Source organism: Amia ocellicauda, chromosome 10 (assembly GCF_036373705.1).
Source record: "Amia ocellicauda isolate fAmiCal2 chromosome 10, fAmiCal2.hap1, whole genome shotgun sequence".
NCBI classification, from domain to species: domain Eukaryota; kingdom Metazoa; phylum Chordata; class Actinopteri; order Amiiformes; family Amiidae; genus Amia; species Amia ocellicauda.
In genome coordinates, this window is record NC_089859.1 from 6,942,766 (window position 1) to 6,969,198 (window position 26,433).

At 37.0% G+C, this 26,433-nt stretch overlaps 1 protein-coding gene across 3 annotated transcripts; it reads left to right on the top strand.

The window, feature by feature from the left end:
• Positions 1–1,215: 1,215 nt before the first annotated feature.
• LOC136759776 (calpain-5) lies at positions 1,216–26,433 on the top strand. Of its 3 annotated transcripts, none has more exons than XM_066714806.1 (13): positions 1,216–1,702; positions 8,305–8,491; positions 14,046–14,177; positions 17,995–18,203; positions 18,311–18,503; positions 19,647–19,840; positions 20,807–20,884; positions 21,332–21,527; positions 22,245–22,367; positions 23,393–23,595; positions 24,041–24,162; positions 24,538–24,674; positions 25,373–26,433. In XM_066714806.1, the coding sequence occupies exons 2-13, from the start codon at positions 8,327–8,329 to the stop codon at positions 25,553–25,555; spliced, it is 1,935 nt and encodes a 644-aa protein (XP_066570903.1). In that variant the 5' UTR covers positions 1,216–1,702; positions 8,305–8,326; the 3' UTR covers positions 25,556–26,433. The 3 variants fall into 3 exon arrangements, with proteins under 3 accessions (XP_066570903.1, XP_066570902.1, XP_066570904.1); XM_066714805.1 differs by lacking the exon at positions 1,216–1,702 and adding an exon at positions 4,148–4,231; XM_066714807.1 differs by lacking the exon at positions 1,216–1,702 and adding an exon at positions 4,245–4,287.

Genomic DNA, 26,433 nt, shown 5'->3' on the forward strand with positions numbered 1-26,433 from the left:
CGGTCAAACACGGCTATAGCATGTGCACCAGAGAGCAAAGATGCTAATTAAGCTCCCAGTAATGGGAACTACCCCTTTAGCCACGAAAACCATGTCAACCTAGTGAGGAAGAGGTTGTGAAATTTACTCCCAGAAAAGACAGAACATGTCTTTAATCTCACAAGACCTACCTCTGGGATTAATTATTTACACCTGTAAGGCTATATCTCTCATATACTTGAATGTGTAAAGCTGGGGCTCCTGGTTGCTGGTTATAATGAGCTTTTAAATCCACAGTGTAATGTCTGGTTTTCAATTTCTTGTCAGTTTGACTAAATATTTCATGTATGGGGATCGGGCTCTGGTTTTCCCCAGTCCGTGAAGTTGCTAAAGGCTTTATTTGTTGTCTGAACCTTTCAAATCATGTTGTTTTGAGTTAAGCAAAGCACAGCACTCGTGTAAGGAACTATATACAGATATTTGAGTTGATACATTGTTGTACAATTTATCTTGGGGGAGTGTGGGAGGTTATTGTTTTACTAATTACGGCTCAAGGTTATACCCAAAACAAAGTGAATGAACAAACGAATAATATCAAAAAGAACAGTATACAAATCCTACTGATAAGTCATGAAGATGAAACAAACGTGTTGATGTGCTATATCAACTTGCATGTTGTTCTCAGCTCAAAGAAAACCCAGAAGAATGTTAAATCGTTGGAGGATTTGCGTGAATTGTAAGGGTTTTCTGTTGAGCCACAGCTGCTTTGTGGATTACAGGAGCGGTTTTCAGTAGTACAGCCGAGATTCAAGTTTGGCCTTATAGGGACTTACAATTTTCACTGGCTGGATATTAGGATTTGTTCTCTGAGTTTTCAATCTCTTTTTTTTCATGGTCCACCCCTTGTTCCAGAGAATCCTATGATATTTTTACCCACCATATAAACGTGTATTTCAATTCCGATTACAGATATTACATGTTTACCAAGGATGCAAAAAAGTTTAGGTGTTCTGTTGCTCATTCACACCCTCACTGACCATAAACCAGCACAAGTCTAAGCACCATATATAACCGGGAATACAGGCTTTACCTTGGCAGTGGTAGCATGCATATCTTTTCAGTCAAATGGGTGGTCCCTTCAGGCAAGCAGAGAGCCCTGAGACATGCTGGCACCTGTTCTCAATCTCATCTGTAGCAGAGCTATGCATTTTAGGTGCCTGGTATTGTCAGTCCAGTAAGTCAAGAAACAAAAAAAAGATCTATACTTAAAATGCTAAAGGGGTTGCTAATCTCTAGCAAAGAAGTCCACAGTAAATCTAGACTCTTCCTTATTTGTGGGTTGTATCTACTATCTCTCTGCTCTTAGCCGGGACAGGACTGCATGCCAGCAATTTACATAATACTTCCAGGCTGCTGTGAATTTACTTGACAAACCAATTTGGGGGAGTGAGGTTACAGTGCTTGTAGAGGAAAATACCCTGACACACACTGACACTGGTCCAAACAGAGAGGAATTCAGGACTTTCTGACTGTGCTTATTGTTTCAGTAGCATAACCCTGGGGTGGCTTTCAACACCGAGTAGTATTACTCATAGGGTACAAGCTCCCTGAGGAAGCTGGACTGTTCCCAAATCAGAAAGGTGTATGTTCCTTGTTTGCCTGCAGCTTTAACAGAGCCTATTGGACTGTATCTGGAGTGGTCAGGGAACCAGCACATGCAGAGGTAAGACGCTCTGATTGCTTTTCACTTCCTTCACCTATAAATTGTTATTTAACATGTTTTCTTGTTGTTTGTTGTTTTTACATATGGTTCAATTTAAATAAACCTCCAGCCTTCTCAGTTACTCTTTTACCCCCTGCCCCATAACATGCCTAATACACTGAGTATCTGTAAGAAGGAATCACATTTTTCCATTGCTTAAATAATGTCTAACCTGCTCATTTATCTCCATAGTAAATGTTTAAGCCGCATTACTTGTTACTGATGCATAAGTAGCATTCTGACTTCTGTGGCTTTGTCTTCAGTCATAATTCAATGTTAAAGCTTCAGCTGTTCTGATAAGGGTCATTGTGTCAGGAAAATGTATAGAAAGAGGCTGGAACACTTTCATTCTTTATGACAAATGTGCTTGTCATTTCTTTACTTTCTTTTTTCTTGAATAGTCCTTTTATTTCAAATGAATCAATGTTGTCTTTTACATAGTGATTGCTTATATAATTTCCTTCTTCAAAAGCACAGTTAGTGCCAGGACAGTATAATTTTAGTCAGATGAGAATATCTGCAGTTTTTAATTTTTTATTTACTTGTGTTATGTATAAAAGCATGGCTTGTGAATATTTGTAACCTCTTACCAAATACTGAAGTGATTGTTTTTCTGTAGAATTCATTGATACTGTATTTAATAGAACATGCCCACATATTGTTTTTCACAACACCTGGTCTTCTTGCAAACTCCTGTTCTGTGAATAGTTTATGTTGAAGAAATCAAGACAGATTAGAAACAAGCATTAACCTCTCAGCCCAACTGGTAACTAATCCATTCTAGAATCTATCCATCTATTTAATGAAGGTATCCAAAGAGTCTCTTTCAGCTGAGAATGATTTCTACATATCCATATAATAACTGGCATTCTCCGTGTTCATATAATACAAGGGCTTTTATTTGCATTGTATTAAACTAGCTTTTTCTACAAGACATTCTCACTGGATTCCCAGAAAACGTTCAATAGAGAATGTACATTCACATACTGCAGAGTTGTATTTGTTTGTTTGAAGTGGAAAAAAAAGTTGTACTTAATGAGGCATGCGCTAGCTCTTAATGGCCAGTGGGCACTGGGCAGATTGGGAACAGATCGCAAATTCCAGTAAACAGGTCATTTTTGGTCGAGTTCCAGGAATTTTCGTAAGAGTTTATACCAGGACAACCAGTAAAAATCAACAAAGCTGGCAGTATTGTGAATTTTGATAGATGTATCCCAAAAATGTGCTATAATATACATATGAAGTGACATATTCTAGTGCAGATTGTAATGATATAAATATATATTATAACTGAGTATGCTTCAATAATGCTTTAACTGAAAACAGATGCACAGTAAAGCCTTAATGACACAAAATTGTTTTCCTATTGGCACTAGCGCTTGTGTAATTTGGCAAGAGATGCTGGGGGAGAATGTTTTTTGGGGGATGATACGTTTATTTTACTCCATGGATGTACCAGAGGATGACTTTGTGGACGGCTTTGAAAAGTGATGTGTGAGATTCAGATTCAGAAAATCATGTTTATCTGCAGCGCTGCTAGATTGTTATCATTCTTCCTCCTAAAATTTGGTTGGATTAGTCGAGTGCACAATGACCACAGAAGCGCTAATTAAAACGAACTTAATTCTAGTTGCTGGAAAACATTTCCTGCACTGTCTTTCTGGAAAAAGTCCAAGACTGGCTTTCGTGCTTATGGAAAAAATAAAATAAAAGTCTAAATATCTGAATAAAATAGTAGCATGTCCTTGTTACATATTTTTTTTACGTTCAGCTCTACAATTTTAACTACAATTTCTCTTACTGTATTGTAGTAATTTAATCAAGCAAATGGACAATATTGTCTAGGCTAGATAACTACTTATAATAATTTATTTCCTGGCCCATTTGCTTTCTCATCGATGGTCTGGTGTTTCATGACTGGGCATGACTGGTTAGATCTAGAACTAGATGAATGCATTGACTGCTCTTGGAGTTTAAGACTCAATGTAGAAGGAAAAATACAGGAAATAATTAAAATATAATGAAATGGAAGTTATGAAATTGCAATACTGTGTTATTATTATTATGACTATTATCAATATTGAGAGAAATAAGCCACTGGAATTAGGCAGTTTGTATAGAAAAAAGTCTGTCTTCCCATTCAGTAAGGTAAAATCACCACCTGGCTGCATTAGAATCCAAACTATTGATCTGCCAAAAGACTGATATTGTCAGAAGCACACAATCACAAGCTGTTGTTCCCTAGTGTGTTGGCTCCTGATTTGCATGACATTTACTTCTTCCTTGTTCTGATAACAGTTTAATTATTTTATGCAGTGCAGGGGCTAACACACACACACACACACACACACACACACACACACACATGACTAGGCAGGAGACACAATGCTGAGTGGCCGGGCGTGGCCACGAAACTCTTGCGCAAAAGATTTAAACCAAAAGTAAGCTAGGTGTGTGAGAGCTGCAGGACGTAAGGCACTCCTGAAGCAGGTAAGTAAAAAGAGAAACAATATAAGAAAAACACTTGATAAGCTGCTCTCTTTGTGGTACGTAACTGACCAGCGAACTATTTCATTTCATGGTATTTCATTTCCTTGACTACTTTCAAAGTTGTTTTAAAGTATTAAGAGGTTGTTGATGTTGTTTTATATATATATATATATATATATATATATATATATATATATATATATATATATATATATATATATATATGTATACACACACAGTTGTAAAGTGAAACCTCTGTGGGCAGAAGATAATGTAATAGCTGAAGACTTTTGTTGTCTTGTTTCTTCCTCACAAATCTAAACTAATGTATTTTGTCATTGTTTAGTTCAAATGTAGTTCAGTGTTTTCCTGTATTCGGTGCCTAGCCAAGAAGGTGATTGTATAAGGAAATATGGTCTTGCTTTTTTTATTTTTGGAGTCTAAATGTAGTGATTATATTAATGCTTTCAGGATATTAGATCACAATAATCTACAATTGTATAGAAAATAAATGTTCATAAGACATTAAGTATGTTATTTGAGTATGACTTTTGACTTGCAAAAAAGGGTCAGTATACATGATTTCAGCCCATGTTTCAGCATTATTATTATCTGTTTTGATTTGTAGTGTTTGGTCAAGACATTTTTGGTCTTTTTTAAAATACATTTGATTTGATTTACTGAGCTGGTGTCATGGTACCTTTTGGTTTGTTTTGATTATTATTTTATTTAGCAGATGCTTTTATGCTAAGACATTATTTACTTGATCCTTTCCAAGTTACTTATGTTTTCCTTGTTGCCTACCATAAGATTTGTTTTCTTTTTGTGTGGAATTCCATTAGTCATCAATCTTTCTAAAAGTAAATAAATACGTGAATAATAATAATTTAGTTTTACACTGTATATATATTTTACCTTACTGTACTGTATTATACTTTATAGTGAAATACAGAGCCCTGATGTTTTAAAATAAGCAGAGATATCTCCAGGCTTGTCATGGTTTATCCAGAACTATTTATCTTAGAGTAGTTTTTAAACTCAGCAAATAAGAATCTGTGCATTAACCCACCAAAGAACCCAGCATGTAAGAAATTAAACTAGAGCGAGGTTGAGATTAAATGTAATAATCCTTCAACAGCACTGCATACTGTATTACTATATTTAATGTGTTTACTAGTCCGTGGCATTCAAATGGCTTCCTCTGTCAGAATCATGCTGAGTAAAAGGCAATAGTTTATACAGAATTACATTAAGAGTGAAACCTTTTTCTTTTCAGCACTTGCATGAAGGTGAAGGTGAAAATAGTGGCTTTGTGGTGTGTGGGATTGTCCCTTTCTTCTTTCTATTTGCAAGTCCCTGCCAATCTGCATAATAGTAAAACATACAAAACAGAAAGGACACAAGTAAGCTACAGCTATCCTAGAATATCCTTGAGAGGGATGTCTTACTAACCCAAGTTTCACTTTAACACAGGGGTTCCCAAAGTGCGGCCCGGGGGCCAGGATGTTTGGTGTGGCTCCCCAAAGCCAATCTTCAACCCCCCAATTTCTGAACCCTTACTATATTTTTACACTTTCTGAACATTTGCTGTTACAAATTGCACATGTATTTTGTGGGGGAATAATAAAACAACAATTCAAATTCATAAATGTTCCCTAAAAGAAATGTAAACAAAATAAAAACGTATGATTTGGGACATATTTCGTTTTCATCGGTGGTTCATTTTCTACTGCGCCCCCCATCCCATGCAACCTCTGGAAATTGTCCCTCCATCACCAGAAATTGGGAACCCCTGCTTTAACATAATGCATAATGTCACCCAGCACAGACTAGGCAGTTTAATTTTTAAAGTCTTAAAGAGTTTTACTGAAAGATTGTTTTATTCATCATTACCACCAAATGCTGAGTACATACATTTATGAATTTATTTCCCAGCTGGAGTTAGGTCAGTTCTGTGAGAAATATAGTTTCCAACACGTCAGTGCAACTACTACCAATAATGGATATAATATACCTTAGACATTAAGTGCTTCCGTGAGTCATTTTTGAGAGAGAGAGAGAAAGGAGCCTTTTTATAATTTTAAGCATAAACTATAAACATTTCAGTAATTTTTTTCAGACCATAAGAATATGATAGAAATGTATTTTCAAATTAAATGGAAAGAATGATCCATACACTATCCAGGGACCATGCTACAGAATGGCTCTTAATTTAGGAGTATCCCCACAGGAATACATCTGGTTTATAAATCACTATTTGTGTGCTGCAATCTTGGCTTATAAAACTATTCCTTTGTAAAAATAAACATTTCCCAAAGCCCTCTGTTGTGGAATGAAATTCAAAATGTAGAATCCTGCAGAAAAAAAGGTCTCGTAAAATGTCAGTTAGTCAGAGGAAGTAAAGACGTGCTTTAGATTGAATGGGTTGATTGCAACAAATTAAATAATCTGACTAACTGCAGCTGATCTCATAGTTATTATAGTATTATTGCAGGTATTGTAGTTAGTGTGCTTGTAAGTCACAATTGCACAACCTGAGACAACTCTCACAATAGTCTCAGGTTGTGGACTAAACCAATTGCAACAAAGTTCAAATACATAAAGCTGTCCCCTCGATGTTCCTAATAGAGGACCAAATGTATCCATCAAATGAGGAGGTCTAAACCACAGACTACAGTTGCATGGTAAGTAACGTTGATGCAACACTTATTTAAAACATCTTATTCCATTGTAGATTCAACAATTACACAACATCTGTAAAGCCAATCAATTATATTACAATAATGCTATCAATTACCAATTATCAATGCTATCAGTTTTGATTGGTTGATTGATCATTTTTTGATGTGTGTGGGAATTTAATTTAATTTCACATATTTAGGCTATTGATAGATTATTGTAAAATAAGTTTAACATTTACCATTTAATGTATCTGAATGTAGCTATACTAGAAGGAAATCATGGCCCTAATCCCCAGCTGTAGACTAAACTAGTGGCCATCAACTGATCTCCAATTCTAACGTTTGTGTGCAATTGGAGCAGATTTAAATCGCAGCTGGGGATGATCTTTGAGAAAGTAGTGTAGCTGTTCTCCCGTTAGTCTATGCGTACTGAATTGGAAATATTTGTTGCATTTGGTTCAATTCGTATAACTATTAAATTTAAATCTCAGCTGGCACAGTAATTTGGAAACTGAAGGCAGTAACGGGCAAACTGAAGATGGCACATCCTAGAACAGCACCAAATAATTTTTGAGAGGGCATCAACTTATAAGCAATCAAAACGACCCTTGCTGAAATAAACACAACATCAAACTGCAGGACCAGAGTTTGAACTGATGAATCAGCATGTTGTAGAAGGAGGATCTGATGTCCTTGGCAAAAGAGGAAAGGGATTCTTCAAGCATAACTATGGTTCCAATCTAATGCCAAACTGTTTTTAATCAAAATAGTATTTTTGACTGCATAGTATAACTGGAGTAGCCTGTAAACAAACACACAGTAAATCGAAAACAATGCATAAACAACCCTGTTAAACTCTGTCTAGTGAACTAAACATAGCTATTTATTTAATTCTACTTCATCTTTATTCCTTGCTGGTTAATTAAGAAACCGTACAGCTAATAGGGAAATTAAACAAATCAAAATTAAACAAATAACACACTTTTCTGTTATTGACCTAATTTGAATTATAATTCATGATACCAGAAGTGGTTTAAGTAATACATCACCTATGCTGGCCCTTGGAGGCACAGAGGATGTGAAAAGTAATGTTTGCAGTTTTGTGTTTCAGTAAGGTAAAGTCCTTATCCAGAGTTGAACCTTTACTCAGGTGGAAGTCATAAAGATATGAAGGCATGCGTTGATACTTGATAATCAGCCAGAGCATTTAACATGCAATCATATTGAGCAATGGTCTCTTTATATATTTACAACCCCCTTTCTATATTTTATATGTAAAAGTGCATTCTCTCCTTTTTTCTCCTGTTTGCCCTTTTGTTTTGCTCACACATGTATAAGAGAATTGTTTGCAGTTATGGAAATCATTACACTGTTCATCTCTTGCCTCCGCAGATTGGGTCGTGTGGTCTGAGCAATGTTCTCCTCCTCAAAGCCATACAAAAACCAGAAGTACGCTGCCTTGAAACAGCAATGCAAAGAGGCCCAAAAGCTGTTTGAAGATCCCGAATTTCCAGCTACAAATGAGTCTTTGTTCTACAAGAAACCCCCTCCAGGAACTGTTCAATGGAAACGTCCAAAGGTAATATACAACTCACCTGATATGGGTGTTGGCATGCATATAATTAATGTATATATATATATATATATATATATATATATATATATATATATATATATATATATGCATTATGTACTGTATAAGGGTTTCAAATGTCATGTTCCATGAGAAGCTAAACTTTGTAATTACTTTTTTCTTATATATATATATATATATATATATATATATATATATATATATATATATGTGTGTGTGTGTGTGTTATATTCCATATTGATAAAGAAGTGTAAAATCTGCAATTCAGAAAGCTTTTGGGAAAGGATATCTTTTACAAGGAAAATGGTATATCAATACTAATGCTACTATGACTACTACCATCACGGCTACTAGAACACTAGGGCCGGATTAAATCAAAACTTTGACCCACCTGCTAATAGAAAGCTACAGAACTGTACTCAGTTGTGGTTTGATTGTTAGTTAGATGCCACTTTCTTCTAATCATAAATGTAACCGCTAAGATGTACAGGTTTGCTATTAGCAGGTTGGTCAAAGTTTTGATTTAATCCGGCCCCGGGACAATAAGTGTTAATTTACATCTGTGATACATTACACTCAAAGCACTTTAAAAGCTTCTGTCCTGTGCCAGTTATTACAGACATGTGTTATATTACATTGATTCAGTGACCAACAACAGGCAACAGAGACAGCTGTTTTAATGCAGCAGCAACTCCATTATCAGTTAAAACAGTCAGTGGCAGCTGTTTGAATTATTTCTGACTTGCAGTACAAAGTATGTGTCAGTATGTGTGCCATAATAAATTTGAATCATGAAATAAACAAGAAATCATCAGGAATTGTAAATTCACTACAGGCATAACTGTGCTGCAAAGTATATGCACATATTCCACTAGTACCAACCGGTTTTTCTTCTTTTAATCTGGAGCTGAGATGCATATGAAAGACTTTGGAAATACTTTGGCTTCAATATCAGATGATAAATAAGTACAATTATTTTAGGGAGGGGTCGGAGGATTTTATTTTCAAACTTAGGGCTTGTGTAAATGGATAAACAAACATATTATGGTACATTTTCAGTTTCCTATGATGTGTTTCTTATTTGGGAAAAAAATAATAGTAATCTTACAAAAGAAAAACTTTGATTGTATGATATCAAAAATAAGTTGATCAACTCAATATTTTGATATATAAATCATCTTAGTTGCATTTAATTGCGAATAACTAATCCAAACACTTAAAGGCAGATTTTAATTGTGTGATCTGGCATCAAAACTAAAAATTTGACATTGAAAACAGAGCAAGAGAAAGAAAAAGACATCTGCCATGGGGCCGGATTAAATCAAAACTTTGACCCACCCGCTAATAGAAAACTACAGAACTGTACTCAGTTGCGGCTGCATTTTTAGTAAGATGACAATTTCTTCTAATCATAAATGTAACCGCTATGATGTACAGGCTTGTAGTTTGCTATTAGCAGGTGGGTCAAAGTTTTGATTTAATCCAGCCCATGGTCCATTAAAATATAATAAATGAAAAGACACATACTAACCAATAAATCCATAAAAATAAAAAAATACATTAAGAAAAGAGCATTTGTATTGATCTTCATCTGGTGTCTTTGTCCTGAGAAATATATTTTTCTTTGGACTTGCTGAGGCAGTGTGGCTAAGACAAATGAATTGTAATTGCTTTATAAATCCATATATTTTTATATATATATATATACTTCTCTTTGCTGTACACATTCCATGGTTGACAAATTAGGAGTAATGAAGGCTTGCTGAAGTGAGAACAACACAAGAGGTGACATTATGTTCCCATGTGATGCCAGAACCCAAATATTTCCAAAATGAGCTGTGCTGGGGAGAAACTCTTTCCAAAAGCCCTGGAGTCCTGGTCCCTGTGTCCGTTCGTTCATTTGCACTGACCATCCTGGCCTTAGTCTTCTGCGAAGCTGTTATCAGGCTGATGAAGTGTGGTGTTTGGAACAGCATCTGGATTTGTTCGCAGTCCAACTCTTTGGTGGGCAGCTGAAACATTAATATCCCTCACTTGGGACAAAAAATATCTGATTGGATTTACGCCTGTGGGGCCCTGAGGTAATAAATCTAGTTATTCAAAGTGCCTCAGGTGTTTTTTTTTAATATAAAAACATTCTCTAATTTCTGTCATTCTTTGCAGTTTAAAAAGCCTCCAGACAAACATCTCAGACAAATCATTCCCTAAAGCAACTTTATCCTTTACAAGTGTCGGGCCATGCTTTGCAAAGGCGCAAAGATGTTGACAGACTTTCTCAAGCTGTAGCCCCCAAGACAAATGTCCCGTATTGCAGAAGTGGCAGACATGACGTCTTAGCAGGGGTTTGTGTCACCAGAGGACTTTGTTCAGGCGACATACAAACATTACTATGAACTTCTAACAGCGGGATACTGGACGTCTGCTGCATACTAAAACAGCTTTAATAGCATCTGGGAAAGTAAAGTGCTCTATTTTATAGGATTGCCTTGCCTTGCTCTGTAATCCTACTATTGGATTAAACACTGTAACCAGTCTTTATAGGTTCACCTGTATGTTAAAACCATGAAAGGTGAGCATGTGGTTGTTGCCAAAAATGATTATTGTGCTTTATTAAAATATACTGTTCATTGTGATCTCTAAGATTCAATCAGGCTGCAAACAAAAAACATTTTCCTAGATTATTTATATTGTGCCAATTTTAAAGAAAATCAGTTTTGTGGTCTTTGCTTTGAAAAAACCCAGATCAAACCCAGATTATGTTGAACAACACATTATTAAAGCCACAGGGACTTTACTTGTTGAAAAAACATTGGTAATAATTTCTAAGAAAGCGAGTTCTTATTCATATGTCATAAATTTTGTTTTGAAAAGTTAGTTGGAGACATGGCAGCTACAAATACATCTCTCAAGCATAGCAGTAACAAATTCTTGGGGAGCTACGCAGCTATATGAACCTCTGCCTGTACTGCCACACATTCCTGAAAAATGTGCAAATATGCTGGAGAAATACATTTGAAAATGTATTTTTCTGAACTTAGAGCTGTAGTCTCATATTGTTTTCACACTACACATTGCATAAGTTGCAGTATGATAGTCCATTCATGGACAGTTTGGATGATTGTAAGTCAACTTTAAAGCTGATCCTGAGTGGTTTTCACATCATGTTGCATTATGCAAATGAGTAACACTTTACAGTGTGGCCAGTTTTATATGTAATCACAGGTGCATTTGAGAAAAAAAAATGTAATTACAAATGTAGTTACAAATTTACTTACATACTGTTAATAAGTTTAACACATGCATAGATACACTGTTCTTATGAGTAACTAAGATGTAGTTACAGAGTAACTTCTATGTAAATACACTGTAACAAGTGAGACTTATTGCAAAGTGTTACCAGAAATGGCTTGCATATCGGGTATGAAAAACATTATTAACAACCTTGCTCACGTTACATGTGAGTGGCAAAAGAACAATTATCTGGACATTTTCTAAATCCAACCTATGGTGACTGGGCTCTAAGCTTTCATCATGTGGAAAACAAATGGTAACTCATCTGATATTCAGATAGTTAATAGGTTTAAAGAAACAGCTTAAAATAAATACTTTGATCGGCCAGTGCTTTATTTAGATCAATTATGTTTATATTTATTATGATAATCAATCAATAATCAAATCAAGAAAAACACGTAGCGAGTCTATTTATTACATGTAAGCTTGTATTTGTGCAGGGCTGTGAGGCTACTGCCTGTTGGAAGTCACTGGCCACTGCAAGAGAAAACCAGTATCTGTCACCGCATTTGACAAATCTCATGCATTGAAGTTTTGAAAACGTATTAGCTATGTTCTCTTGCTCTATATAGTAATTTAATAACAATCTAAATTTCTACATGGCAATGATACAAATCAGACTGAATGGATTTTTTTTTTTTTGGGGGGGGGCATCTCGAACAAAGTATTTTCAAATTACTTGAATAAAGGCCTATTACATATTCAGCCTTTAAGTTAAAAATGATAACAGTAATTTGTATAGGACATCTTGCAAATAAAAATCATTTAAAATGTCATGGGACCATTTCAGCTGATCAATCTGACTTGCCACAATGTGTTGTTTTTAAGCGAAAAACTTTGTTTCATATTATCCTCATAAGAAGCAAAATGAGAAAGCAGGTAGAATGTGTTAGACATTTGGTCAGGCCACAGAGGAACAAACATGCTGAAGGTTTGGGCAGTAATACTCTGCCTTGAGTAATCCACTTGCTTCCTTTGGAATGTGGACACTCTTGTTCTGAGCCGGAGATCTTATAAAAGATGAATGTTCTTTATTTTCAAAAGAGGTTTCGATGGTGTTCACTAGATTGTGAAAGCTACATGACAACTGACACATACACATTGCATCGGATTTCTTTTCAGGGTATTACAACACAGTTACATTAATATGCCAACAGTCCATAACAATGAATAATTTCATATAAATAGTTCTGCCTTCCATTTGTATGTGTATTTTTCTCCAGTAATGGGTGTTGACCCAGACAAGACTGTTTACTGTAATGTGCCCAAAGTGCAGTGCATTCTAGACGGCACATATCAGGCTCTTTCTTGGCAGCTTTTAGCAAGATTGGAAACATTAACACTGGAAAAATGTTTCTTGGGCTTAAGTTTAAAGACCATTGACAACCACTTGGAAGCACATTTTAATGATAAAGGGAGGGTTATCCAGTCGGTGTATTGAAAATGTTGTTTAGCTTTGCATCCAGACACAAGTGAAAAAATATCTTAGAAATGAAATGTCTAAGAGAGTAATCATGAATGGACCTATAACCCCTTTCATCCTTTGTTGACAGCTTAATAATATCCAGTGTCTTCCATCAGTGAAGACAGTATGCTAGGGCTATGTCGGATAGAAAATAGTAATTTTAAATACTTTTAAGTAATTTCTGTATACATCTTGAAAGTGGTAACCACAATCATCTTAACAGACAGGTGAAATGGGGCCATTCGAATTCAATAAAAAGCACACCAACTGGCACGTATTTAGGTTAAAATTAGATTTGATTTGATTTCAGTTTCACAATCAGAATCCATGTCAGAATGGATCCACACAATCATCAAAGCTGCTGGAATGATAGCACCTACCAAGTATATTCAATAATTTGCTTGTACGCTAGTTACTACTATTTAAAGTTTCATTGACATTGTACTTTTCATATTTAACGTTGGGTTTCTGTGGGGCAGTAAGATTGAATTTCAGGCTCATATATTTGATTTGTCATTGTATCTGAAATGTGCATCTGACACTTGCACAAGTGAATTTCATGAAAACACAGTGGAATTCAGAAAAGAAACCTGCTCCTGAACCTTACAGCAGTACACTTGGGTAGAAAAATAGCAAATTGGAGCCGTACAGCAAATGTGTGTTAATTCACAGGGGAGCACAATAAAGCACAATGGAGTCATTCACTTGTGACCAATGAAACCATTCAAATATATTGTAATTCATTTTCTCACTTTAATTCTTATATCTTTCTTGTTCGTATAGGATTTGTGTGATGATCCTCACCTCTTTGTTGAGGGAATCAGCTCACATGACTTGAACCAGGGATCTATCGGGAATTGCTGGTTTGTAGCAGCGTGTTCCTGTCTGGCTCTCAAACCTGATCTCTGGCAAAAGGTGAGTTGATCAGCTGCTACATTAACACTATATCTATACTGAGCAAAAACATAAATGCAACATGCAACAGTTTCAAAGATTCAACTGAGTTACGGTTCATAAGGAAATCAGTCAACTGAAATACACTCACCTAAAGGATTATTAGGAACACCTGTTCAATTTCTCATTAATGCAATTATCTAACCAACCAATCACATGGCAGTTGCTTCAATGCATTTAGGGGTGTGGTCCTGGTCAAGACAATCTCCTGAACTCCAAACTGAATGTCTGAATGGGAAAGAAAGGTGATTTAAGCAATTTTGAGCGTGGCATGGTTGTTGGTGCCAGATGGGCCGGTCTGAGTATTTCACAATCTGCTCAGTTACTGGGATTTTCACGCACAACCATTTCTAGGGTTTACAAAGAATGGTGTGAAAAGGGAAAAACATCCAGTATGCGGCAGTCCTGTGGGCGAAAATGCCTTGTTGATGCTAGAGGTCAGAGGAGAATGGGCCGACTGATTCAAGCTGATAGAAGAGCAACTTTGACTGAAATAACCACTCGTTACAACCGAGGTATGCAGCAAAGCATTTGTGAAGCCACAACACGTACAACCTTGAGGCGGATGGGCTACAACAGCAGAAGACCCCACCGGGTACCACTCATCTCCACTACAAATAGGAAAAAGAGGCTACAATTTGCACAAGCTCACCAAAATTGGATAGTTGAAGACTGGAAAAATGTTGCCTGGTCTGATGAGTGTCGATTTCTGTTGAGACATTCAGATGGTAGAGTCAGAATTTGGCGTAAACAGAATGAGAACATGGATCCATCATGCCTTGTTACCACTGTGCAGGCTGGTGGTGGTGGTGTAATGGTGTGGGGGATGTTTTCTTGGCACACTTTAGGCCCCTTAGTGCCAATTGGGCATCGTTTAAATGCCACGGCCTACCTGAGCATTGTTTCTGACCATGTCCATCCCTTTATGACCACCATGTACCCATCCTCTGATGGCTACTTCCAGCAGGATAATGCACCATGTCACAAAGGTCGAATTATTTCAAATTGGTTTCTTGAACATGACAATGAGTTCACTGTACTAAACTGGCCCCCACAGTCACCAGATCTCAACCCAATAGAGCATCTTTGGGATGTGGTGGAACGGGAGCTTCGTGCCCTGGATGTGCATCCCACAAATCTCCATCAACTGCAAGATGCTATCCTATCAATATGGGCCAACATTTCTAAAGAATGCTTTCAGCACCTTGTTGAATCAATGCCACGTAGAATTAAGGCAGTTCTGAAGGCGAAAGGGGGTCAAACACAGTATTAGTATGGTGTTCCTAATAATCCTTTAGGTGAGTGTATATTCATTAGGCCCTAATCTATGCATTTCAAGTCTTGAGGGAGTCTTGAGTCTTGAGTTTTGAGGGAGCGTGTTATTGGCTGCTGACTGCAGGACTGTCCCCCAGAGCTGGAGTCAGGTCCAGACCCTGGTGAGGATGACGAATTGCAGATGAGCTTCCCTGAAAAGCTTTCCGACAGTCTGTGGTCTGCAGATGTGAGGCCGGTTGGAAGTAATGCCAAATTCTCTAAAATGACAGTGGAGGCGGCTTATGGTAGAGAAATGAACATTCAATTCTCTGGCAACAGCTCTGGTGGACATTCCTGCAGTCAGCATGCCAATCGCACGCTCCCTCAAAACCTGAGACATCTGTGGCATTGTGTTGTGTGACAAAACTGCACATTTTAGAGTTGCCTTTTGTTGTCCCCAGTACAAGGTAGGATTATCTTGGCAAATGAGAAATGCTCACCAAGAGGGATGTAAACTAGTTTGTGCACAAAATGTGAGAGAACTTAACGTTTTGTGTGTATGGAAAACTTCTGGGATCTTTCAGTTCAGCTCATGAAACATGAGACCAACACTTTACATGTTGCGTTTTTTAATTGTTCAGTATATATATTTATCAAACTTTTGGCTTATCTTACATTTGTTTACAACATGAAAGATATGTGTCTAGTTTCAGTAACTGGAATATGGTTTGTCACTTCTATGATGATTAGTTCCATAAAGAAGTTATGGAGTTACCCAGAGATTTTACTTCAGGGTAATTTCCCAGGATTTACAGAGTAACTACGTAAGAGCTGGATTAATGGGTGAATACCAGTAAATGAATGGAATTCTTGTCCTGTAAGCAATAGTGTTGTCTCAGACTAAATATTTTACCAGTCATGTGAAGTGCATTGGATCAACAGCAGTTGACGCAAAGGTAGTTAAGAAAATAAATAAATTACATAAAGAACAGGAAATCAGGAAATCCACATGCTTAGTCCCTAGTGCTATTTAAATATACATCAATAAATAAACTGGAAAAAAGTATGTCCTGTTTCGCTCAGTACTGTTAGTGAAAGCCCACTGCTACACTTCTTTGGATAGATGGATGGAGGATTGCTAGGCAGTTTCTAATACAGTTTCTGGTCTCTGCCGTGTCTACTTTACAAGTTGCCATTCCAATTCATCCCAAAGGTGGTGTTTGAGACTTTGAGAAGGCAATATAATGTTATCAGTGCTTTTCCCCTCCACGCACTGTGTCACCCTCTTGGCATTGTTTTATACTTTAATCATTTTTGTAGATTCCTTACAACTGTTTAATATACTGCAATACCTCCTGACATTGAAAAATCATCACGTGACCTCTAGTACAATCCATCAGCAGCAGAAAATGTGTTTTTCCATTTTGTTTGGTAATATAATATACATGAAAGTACCTGGTTATATCAGTCTTTAATATGAATGGCTGAAGACCAGAAAACCCAGCAAGGAGGCGCCTCTCTCAGCTGTGCCTTGTTGTACCTCTATAGTGTGGAGGGTTAGTACTTGGTGTGGCAAATCTATTTTTGGGTAACTAATTCCAGCAATCTGTTTACATACAGAAACACTTCTTCAGCAATGCAGTACTGCTATATTTAACAACAAAAGCATTCCTCCTTTCTTAGTCCCTGCCAGGCCACAACCAGCCACAGAGTAACCAAGGAACTTAGACTAAGATCAATCTGGTCATTACTACAATTTTGTTTCTTTATTTCTTTCAGCTATGTTAATTATATTATTCTTTACATGTTTACATTCTGTTGTGTTTGATAGCATGTTCATGTGATTGTCCTGGGCTCCTGTCAGATCATTAATCATGCCTTGCTTTTAAAGATGATAGGAGATAAAGCCCTGTGTTTTGCCTGATAGATGTTACTCTGTATTTTCTTTCCATTAGCTGCATTTGCTTTTTGCAGCCTGAAGAAGCCCTCTCGAGGCAATGCTGCTGGCTGGGCTTGCTCTCACATTACTGTTTCAACAGCTGCATTTCACTTTTAATCATTGTCAAATCTTGTATCCGACTGTCTGCCTTGAGAATAAATGTAGTAGCATATTCTGGCACATTTTCTATCCTTACTAAAGTGGGCATGTGTACAAGTCCATCACTTTCCAATACAGTCCTGTACCATCAATCTCCAACCTTGAGTGGTCCCTATTATAACAAAATCATATTATTTATTCCTGGTATCTATCTATCTATCTATCTATCTATCTATCTATCTATCTATCTATCTATCTATCTATCTATCTATCTATCTATCTATCTATCTATCTATCTATATTATTCCTTTAAGGTTTATACCACGTTTGACAAAATGCTAAGTGTGGATATACTGATGCTACCTCTGTCTTATGGAGGAAGAAACACTTGGTTGTAGGGTTTTCCTTCAAATAAGCTTAGGGTGTATACAGTAAGATATAGCCACTTAATTGTCTTCTGGCTCCTTCTTCTGTTTTTTTCTATAGGTTATTCCCGATTGGAAGGAACAGGAGTGGGATCCAAAGCACCCCGAGAACTATTCTGGGATCTTCCACTTCCAGTTCTGGATCTTCGGGGAGTGGATTGACATCGTTGTGGACGACCGTCTACCAACCATCAATGGCAACCTGATCTACTGCCACTCCAAACAACGCAATGAGTTCTGGAGCGCCCTGCTGGAGAAAGCTTATGCAAAGTAAGTTGCGTTTCCCAGTGATCACAGCTGCACTGTCTGGTTCCTAGCAGGACCGCAGGTGGAGAAACACATTACCAAGCTGATGATGTTGTGCCGTGTGTCCCCAGGCTGTCTGGTTGCTACGAGTCTCTGGATGGGGGTAACACAGGAGACGCGGTGGTGGATTTCACAGGGGCGGTGAGGGAGTCTATCGATCTGGTGGCAGGGAAGTACAGCTCCGAAATCGCAGAGCAAGTGAAGCTCTTCGAGGACTTGCTGAAAGTGCAGGAGAGGGGAGGCCTCATCAGCTGCTCCATCGAGGTATGGCTGCTGTGTGTAAACTCCAGTGATGGTCAATGTTGCCCTTGTATACTCTGATGATAATTGCCTTCTTGAAAATGGAGCTCATTAGGTCATTCTAGATTAGTCCAGCTTGTACGTTTTGTTTTGGTTATCAAAACCAGATGGTGGAATATATAGTAGAATCAAGTTCTGTCTTCAAGTTCACAAGTCCAATTTCTAGTCTTGTATTCATGTCTTATTGATGGGCTTTATTAAACCACTTGCATGGAGTTCAAACTTCTTTCGAATCCTTTCATTATATTATTGTTATTATTGTTGTTCTTCTTCTTCATAGTTATTTATCATCATCATGGTTTAACTATTACTACCATACAATCTTACGCACAATATTACAAGTGTAACAACATTATTATAAAATGTAAAAGGAACTTTTAACGTGACTGTTTGGCGTGGTTTCCCTAGATAAATATTTCCTGTAGACAGACAGGATGAACAACATGAATATTGTAATTTCCAGTATTCTAATTCATGTGTACAGTTCAATTCTTGAGTCACCAGATCATTGCTCCTACTGTACCATAGCTTTGACTCATTTGCAGTTCCATCCGTCATTCAATTAGTAGCTATTAGTGTGATATTAAGCAAAAAACCCACATCAGTTTAATGGAAAACAGATGCTGGTCTTGGAATTTAAGCAATTCAAGGAACTGACTAGCCCAATCTGAGAAATTATATTTCCTTTTCAATTGTTTGTCAAAAATAACTCTTGTCCAAAGATGAAGACAAAACATGCACTCAAATGGAAGCCTTTTCAGCTGTTAATATGTTTTATATAGTACAGAGTGCTGGGAGAATTCAAGGAGCTAAGCAGTCAAAGTTAATGTGAATTAGGTCCCACTAAGTTACAATCCTAATCTTATTATCCCGTTTTGGCTCATTATTGGTATGTGATCTCAAAAGGTTCGAAGAAATTTATGGAAGCCTGGAAGACATGATTCAGACAGAAAGGAATTCATCAAGGTCCACTTTTGAATATTATGAGTGCAAATTCACATGACCTGAGTTTTAAGTGCCAATGTTCAGACTGAGATGCTATGAAACTGGTGAGACAAAAGTTACATGACACCAGGGAATCACGTGCCCTCTGTGATCTATCCCTAGGCCACCTCCAATTCTGAGATGGAAGCCCGGATGAGCTGTGGACTGGTGAAAGGTCATGCCTACTCAGTGACAGGGGTGCGGAAAGCTAGGCTGGGCCACGGCTTGGTGGCTTTCTTCCGAGCTGAGAAACTCTTCATGATTCGAATGCGGAACCCCTGGGGAAAGACGGAGTGGAACGGCGCCTGGAGTGACGGGTGGGTTATACAGGAAGTGCTCTTGTCAAGGTCAGGGTTCCTTGAACACTTCAGGGAGCAGGTCCTGGGTGGAGAATACATTGGGATGACGGTACCAGGGCTGTGGTTCTCATGTAAATGTGTTACTGTACACTGAATTTCGGGCATTGCTTTTTGTATTATTATTGCTGACATATTTTCTATATATCAATAAATCCATGTGGAAAACAGTTATGACAATAGTACAGTAAGTAAGTCCTATGTGTAACGCTAAACGTGTAAAGTTGCTGTTGTAATTCACTGTACTGAGTTGAATTTCACTGATGTCTGTCACACTGGAAGTTAAATAACCCACCACTCACCATCACAGCTGAGGTTTTCTGACTGAGTGACATATGAAGAAACAAACAGCTGTGTGCAGGTCAATTTTATATATTAGATTTCATATAAAACCCTGGAGTCGTCTTGTCAGCTCCTGTCTTTGCTGGCAGGCGGGCAGCATCTTAAACTACAACTCTGGGTTAAGCTGGGTTTGCTAGCAGTGATTGGAGCTGTAGATAAGTTCTTGACTGACTGAAAATACACATGAATACAAGCAGTGTATACATAGAGCAGTGAGATGAGCACAATACAATTTAAGAATTTACAAATAATAGTAATGTGATTAATGACAAATAGAAATTATGGTAAAATTATAAATATTATAATTTTTGAGATATAAATAAGGCCCTGCATTTCTGCAACCTGCATTTCGGTCCTCCAGCCCAAATATGCAAATATAGCCTCCTCACAGAGCCACCTATTAAGCAATCATTTAAAAATATCCCACTGCTTTATTTCACTCATGCATTTTTCTTGTTTTCTGCATCAGATAGCTAGACATAAGTCAGATTTATACTGACTTTCTTCACTTAACCATTACAAACTAAGCTTGCTCTGCTACTGGGCATCCCCTTGAGTCTGACGTTGCCTTCTGCCTCTTTCCAGCTCCAAGGAGTGGGAGAAAGTTGGGAGCAGTGAACGGGATGCAATGGGAATTACAGTGGCAGATGACGGTGAATTCTGGTGAGGATTCCCGAAATCCCGTTTGTGTTTTTCTGGATTTAACTGATTCATGTTGGTGGGTTCATTAAACTGACCAAAGATGCGCTGTCTTTGTACAAAGTCTTTAAATGTGCTCAACTTGTGTTCCCTTGTGACATGTTTTATGATTCTGCTGTATTTTGTTGGTCGTGGGATTTCCTGCGAAAGGCAGTCACAACCAAATATCCCACTGGGGGGTTGACGTGATACTGAGTCTCTCCTTCTAAAATGATATTTTGAATTAAGAGTGCTCTGAATTTCTGAATGGTTTCAGGCATGGTGATCTACAGTGTGAGACACAGACACAGTATGTTGGATAAACTGTATTTCCCCAACTAAGGAGACCAATTCCTGTAGCTTGTATATACTATTTTTTGTGTGTTGTCTTTTTTGATAATCTACAGTGAGGTGTTGATGGTTTTCCTTCAGGATGGCCTTTGAAGACTGGTGTAAGTTTTTCACTGACGTGGACATCTGCCGCATCATCAACACCTCGCTGTTGAGTGTTCAGAAGACGTGGCACGAGGGAAGGTTCTTGGGGAGCTGGACCAAAAACACAGAGCCCCTTCTCAACCGCTGTGGGGGCTGCATGAACCACAGGCAAACCTTCCTGCAAAACCCCCAGGTAACCCTGCACTGAATTACAGTACTCACTCACCCACAGGTGTATAAAGTCCCATTACACAGCTAGAATAGACTCTCAAATAGAGACCCGAGAAGGCCAAGCTTAATTCAAAGCTTAGCTCAAAGTATAAAGTCCTGAAAGTTATTCAACTGTGCCGCATTGCTTCATTTACTGTGCATTATGCTGAACTTGTAGTAGTAAAACAAACAAGTTTAATAACTGTAGATGTTCTCTCTTCCTTTGATCATAATCAATAATAATAATAATAACTTGTACATGTAAATATATGAAGCATACACAAACAGCTCATAAACTATAGGAATTAACTGAATGTAATGAGACAAATTAAAGATGTAGCATCAGAGTACCCACACATTGGAATATTGTTTGTAAAATGGCTGCAAAACTATATTGGAAAATATAAGGAAATACATTTTAAGACATGCATGTAAATAAAATATCAGCAAACACTGGTCTAATGTTTTTCAATATACTATGATTACATATTGCAATATATTTATGAAACATACTCTGAAGATATGTTTCTTTATTTTTCTTTTTTGTATTATCAGTCAAGTCAAATATGACAAGCTAATTGTTCATTGTAATTAGCAGCTGAAAAATGTCACCACAATGTGCTGAACTGCTCACTGCTGATTGTCTGACTAACTCCTGATTGTCTGAGCAGGCGTTGATTGTTGTTTGTTATCTCAACAGTATTTGTTTGACATTACAAAGTCGGAGGATGAAGTCTTGATCTCCCTTCAACAACGGGACATGAAAATGCACAGAAAATTCGGCGAAGGAGAAAATCTCACGATTGGCTTCGCTATCTTGAAAGTATGAACATTTTTAAGAGTGTAAGAGTAGCATGTATGTATAGAAATTTTCATTACAGCAAGTGGTTACAGTAAATCAGTTGTTTGCAGAAAGGGTGAGGTTGATATTAGATTATTATCAGACAACAAACCCATTCAGCGTTCATTACTGAGAAAGAAAATGTGCCAAATTAATGTTCTTTGACGTGTTTTGTCAAATGAAGCAGTCATGCGTCAGATGGACTCTTTCAGTCTGTTGTGATTTACTTCCAACTCAAAACCGACTCAGGCTGAGGTAAAATGCTTTAAATTCCAGATAATTATGAAACCTATTAATAATGACGAATGACGAAATTTGACGGAATCCATGTTGGAATAATGCAGGGTGGAGAAACTATTGTCAACACATATAAAATTGTAGAATTGATTTTGGCACAGCTATTATAAAATACAATTACAGTGAAACAAAGAACTCCCAATGTTCTGTAAAAAAGTAATACATACTGCATGTAATAAAAAAATAAAAATATTTTTTACATAATAATGCATGAGAAAATACAAATTCAATTAGGCCAGATGTTCATAAATGCTTTATAGATCCCAATTCCTAATTAAAATGTAAGACTTAATGCAAATTCCAACGACTGGAGTAAAATTATTTTGAAGACAATATTTTAAGTGGTTTGGAGGTAATGGGTGCCTAAAATGTACTATTTACTGGCTTCTTACATTATTTAAATGAATTATTACCATTGGGTTTGGGGTAAGGTTAGATTCACCAGTAAACATACTTTTGTTTGGGTTAGGGTTGCATATCTACTGAGTAGTTGTGGAATGAGCTTTGCTTCAGGCTTTGGTACTGGCTGGGGTCTGTTGTTGGGGCTAACAATAACATATTTGTGTAATTACAATGATTGACACAGCAATGCAGTACCACATAACTTTATTTAGCTGAAAATCCAACGATTCTGCCTGTCATTAGCCATCTGCTAAGAAAATGTTCTACCAATATTTCACTGATCATATTTAATTTTTTTCCTTCAAAAGGTGGAGCTTAACAGGAAGTATCGCATGCACAACATAAACATTCAGGAGAATGTCGCAACTTCCCAGTACATCAACTCTCGCGCTGTTTTTATGAGGAAAAAACTTAAGTGCGGCCGTTATGTCATCATACCAACAACATTCACACCTGGAATCCTGTCAGACTTCATGTTAAGGATATTCACTGATGTAGATGCGGAATGCAAGTAAATATATTTTCTTAATCACACCTTTCTCTGACTTTGCATGCATATTTAGGGCACATTATTCATTCAAAGTATTTTACTATTTTATAAAATAGTATAATAGTTTGTAATATTTTAAAGGTATACATACTACATATATTTTCCACATCTTTAATTATTTTAGTCCAAAGGCTAAGGGCCCAATTAAATAAAAAATGTTTCTGCATTTCTGAAAATGTACATCCCACTGTTAAACATTCATGGTATCAAGACTGAGATTAAATAAAAACTTGGACTGACACGCTAATTGAAAACTACAATACTGTACTCAGTGGCAGCTTCATTTTTTGTAAGATGGTACATTTTTGTGGTTAAAGTTTTGATTAAAATACATTTTTAGTATTGGTAAATACAATTTTTGTATCGACTGCTTTAAATCATTCATTGGTGTGCCTGTAACCTTCAGAGAACTGGTCTTGGACAAACCAAAGGTGAAGTGCTGGAGTCCGATCTTGGGCTATCCAAGGGCCGTGACTCAGATATACATCCACAGTGCTGAGGGCCTGCAGAAACAGGACCGCTCGGGAGGTGAGTCTCACTGTGATTGACATGGCATTTGTAAAACGAATCAACTGGCTTTTAACAAGGTAGAGATTAAGCATCATCAATTTGCAAGTAAAGCAGTTCTTCCTGTTTCCTTGAAAGAAAACTTAGAAAGAAAACTGAGGTACAATCTCCATTAGAAAGCTTTCAATACATTTGACCAGCCACTGCTATTATTTACCTTTAACTTCTGCTCTATTAAATGTCATTCTTCTAATGATGTCGTATTTATTTTTTTCAAGCAGAATGTCAGAAATCCTTTACATATCCCAGCAGTTGCAATCTTGATTCACAATTTCCTGACCATCTTCTTTGTATTTAAAACATGAATTAAACAAACCCTTATTTCCTTTTATGTAGGAGCTGACCCATATGTGATCATATACTGTGAGAAAGCAAAGATCAAATCAACAATCAACAACGACACCCTGGAACCTGTGTTTGACACACAGGCTATCTTTTACAGAAAGTCACCTAGAAAACCCATCACGGTGCAGGTGAGTTAAACCATGAATGGCATAAACAAATCACACACTCTTGACCTGAAGTTCAATGTACAGTAGTCTATTTGGTAACATTAGTTTCCTAGTTACAGTGTATTAACATATATATTGTGTATTGTAATAATGCATAATTACACTGTTTTTATGAATAACTACACATGTAGTTGCTACAGATGTAGTTACTGAGTTACAGTAGTTACTGAGTACCTACTATGTAAATACACTGTAATTGGGAGACTACATGTAAAGAGTTACCGTTTAGACTATACTTTCTCATGATTTACTATGCCCCTCTATACTTAATGATTAAACTTGACTTTTGTACATTGTACTATGGTTTTACTATGGTAAACAGTACATTTTTATAAAGGCAGTCACAAGGGAGTCTGAGACTAATTACATGTTGCTATTGAAACCATTGCAGAAATATTTGTTTTTTCCAAGAGAGCGCTGCATTATTTTAGCATTACGGGGAATCACTTATTCATGCAATTACAGCTGATATATTAAATCATGCCTGCTTGTATACTCATAATAGCTTTTAAAAAGAGTGTTTCTGACAGAGTAGATGAGAAAACTGCTGTATTTCCTGCTGCATAGCACTCAACATAGTCTGGATTCCTCCGTATGTCCTGGGAAACAATGTCGACGCTTGTCTCATGTGGCTGAACTCTCCTGCTCTTGGGTCACAGGTTTGGAACAGCAACGCAATTCAAGACGAATTCCTTGGACAAGTTGTCTTAGCAGCCTCTCCCAAGGACCCCACTCAGTCGCAGAAGTTACAGCTTCGCAAGAAAGGGCGTGAGATGGCCGATGAGATGCCAGGATTTATTAGTCTCAGAGTGCTCACCTCCAACGAATTGATGGACATGTGAGATACAAAGCAGCAGTCCACCATGGTCTTAAAAGTCGTCTCGGTTCAGAAGCTCACCCAGGCACCTTTACTCCAGCTCTGAGATTGTGAAATGAATTAGTATTTTACAAAGCTCAGTGATTTCCAGCAATAAAACCAAGGACCAAGAATTACAACACGAAGTCCTCTGGCTATTTCTCATGAGAGCATTTAGAGATTCAGATACACATTCCCCCCTGCACATTTATTTAATCAAACTTGCACTGTTTAGGTCTTATGGACACTTCAAGAATCTTTAAATCCAAACAAAACCTTTTTCCTCTATCATCTCTACTTGACCTTCACAAAATGAAAGAAGTTTAAATCTTCTAAAATAGTTTAACATTCTTTAAAAAGTGGTTGTCAGAGTTAGTAATTGGGAATGACCTTAGAAGGTTGTTTCCTAAATCTAAACAATTTAACTTTTGTTTATTGGCGTGCGTTGGTCATTGCAGAAACTCCATTTCTGTTTGTTCTAGACAATATTATTAAAGGATACACAGCTTTTCTCTGTTCAAAACAGATTTTAATTGACAAAGGTCAAGAATTAAAAGTTTTTCAACATCGCATTTGAAATTTGAATAATAATTTGAATAATAACAACATAGAGATCAAACCTTAACTCTGTATATTTCCATTTTTAGCTATTCTTTATGTATTTATTTTTTACTTATTACTTATTATTCTCATTCATCTCTGCATACTTGTGCTCTCCTTTTTCAGTTCAACATATTTTACTCCAGTGTGATCATACTATATTTTAGATACAGTGAGGGAAAAAAGTATTTGATCCCCTGCTGATTTTGTACGTTTGCCCACTGACAAAAAATGATCAGTCTATAATTTTAATGGTAGGTGTAT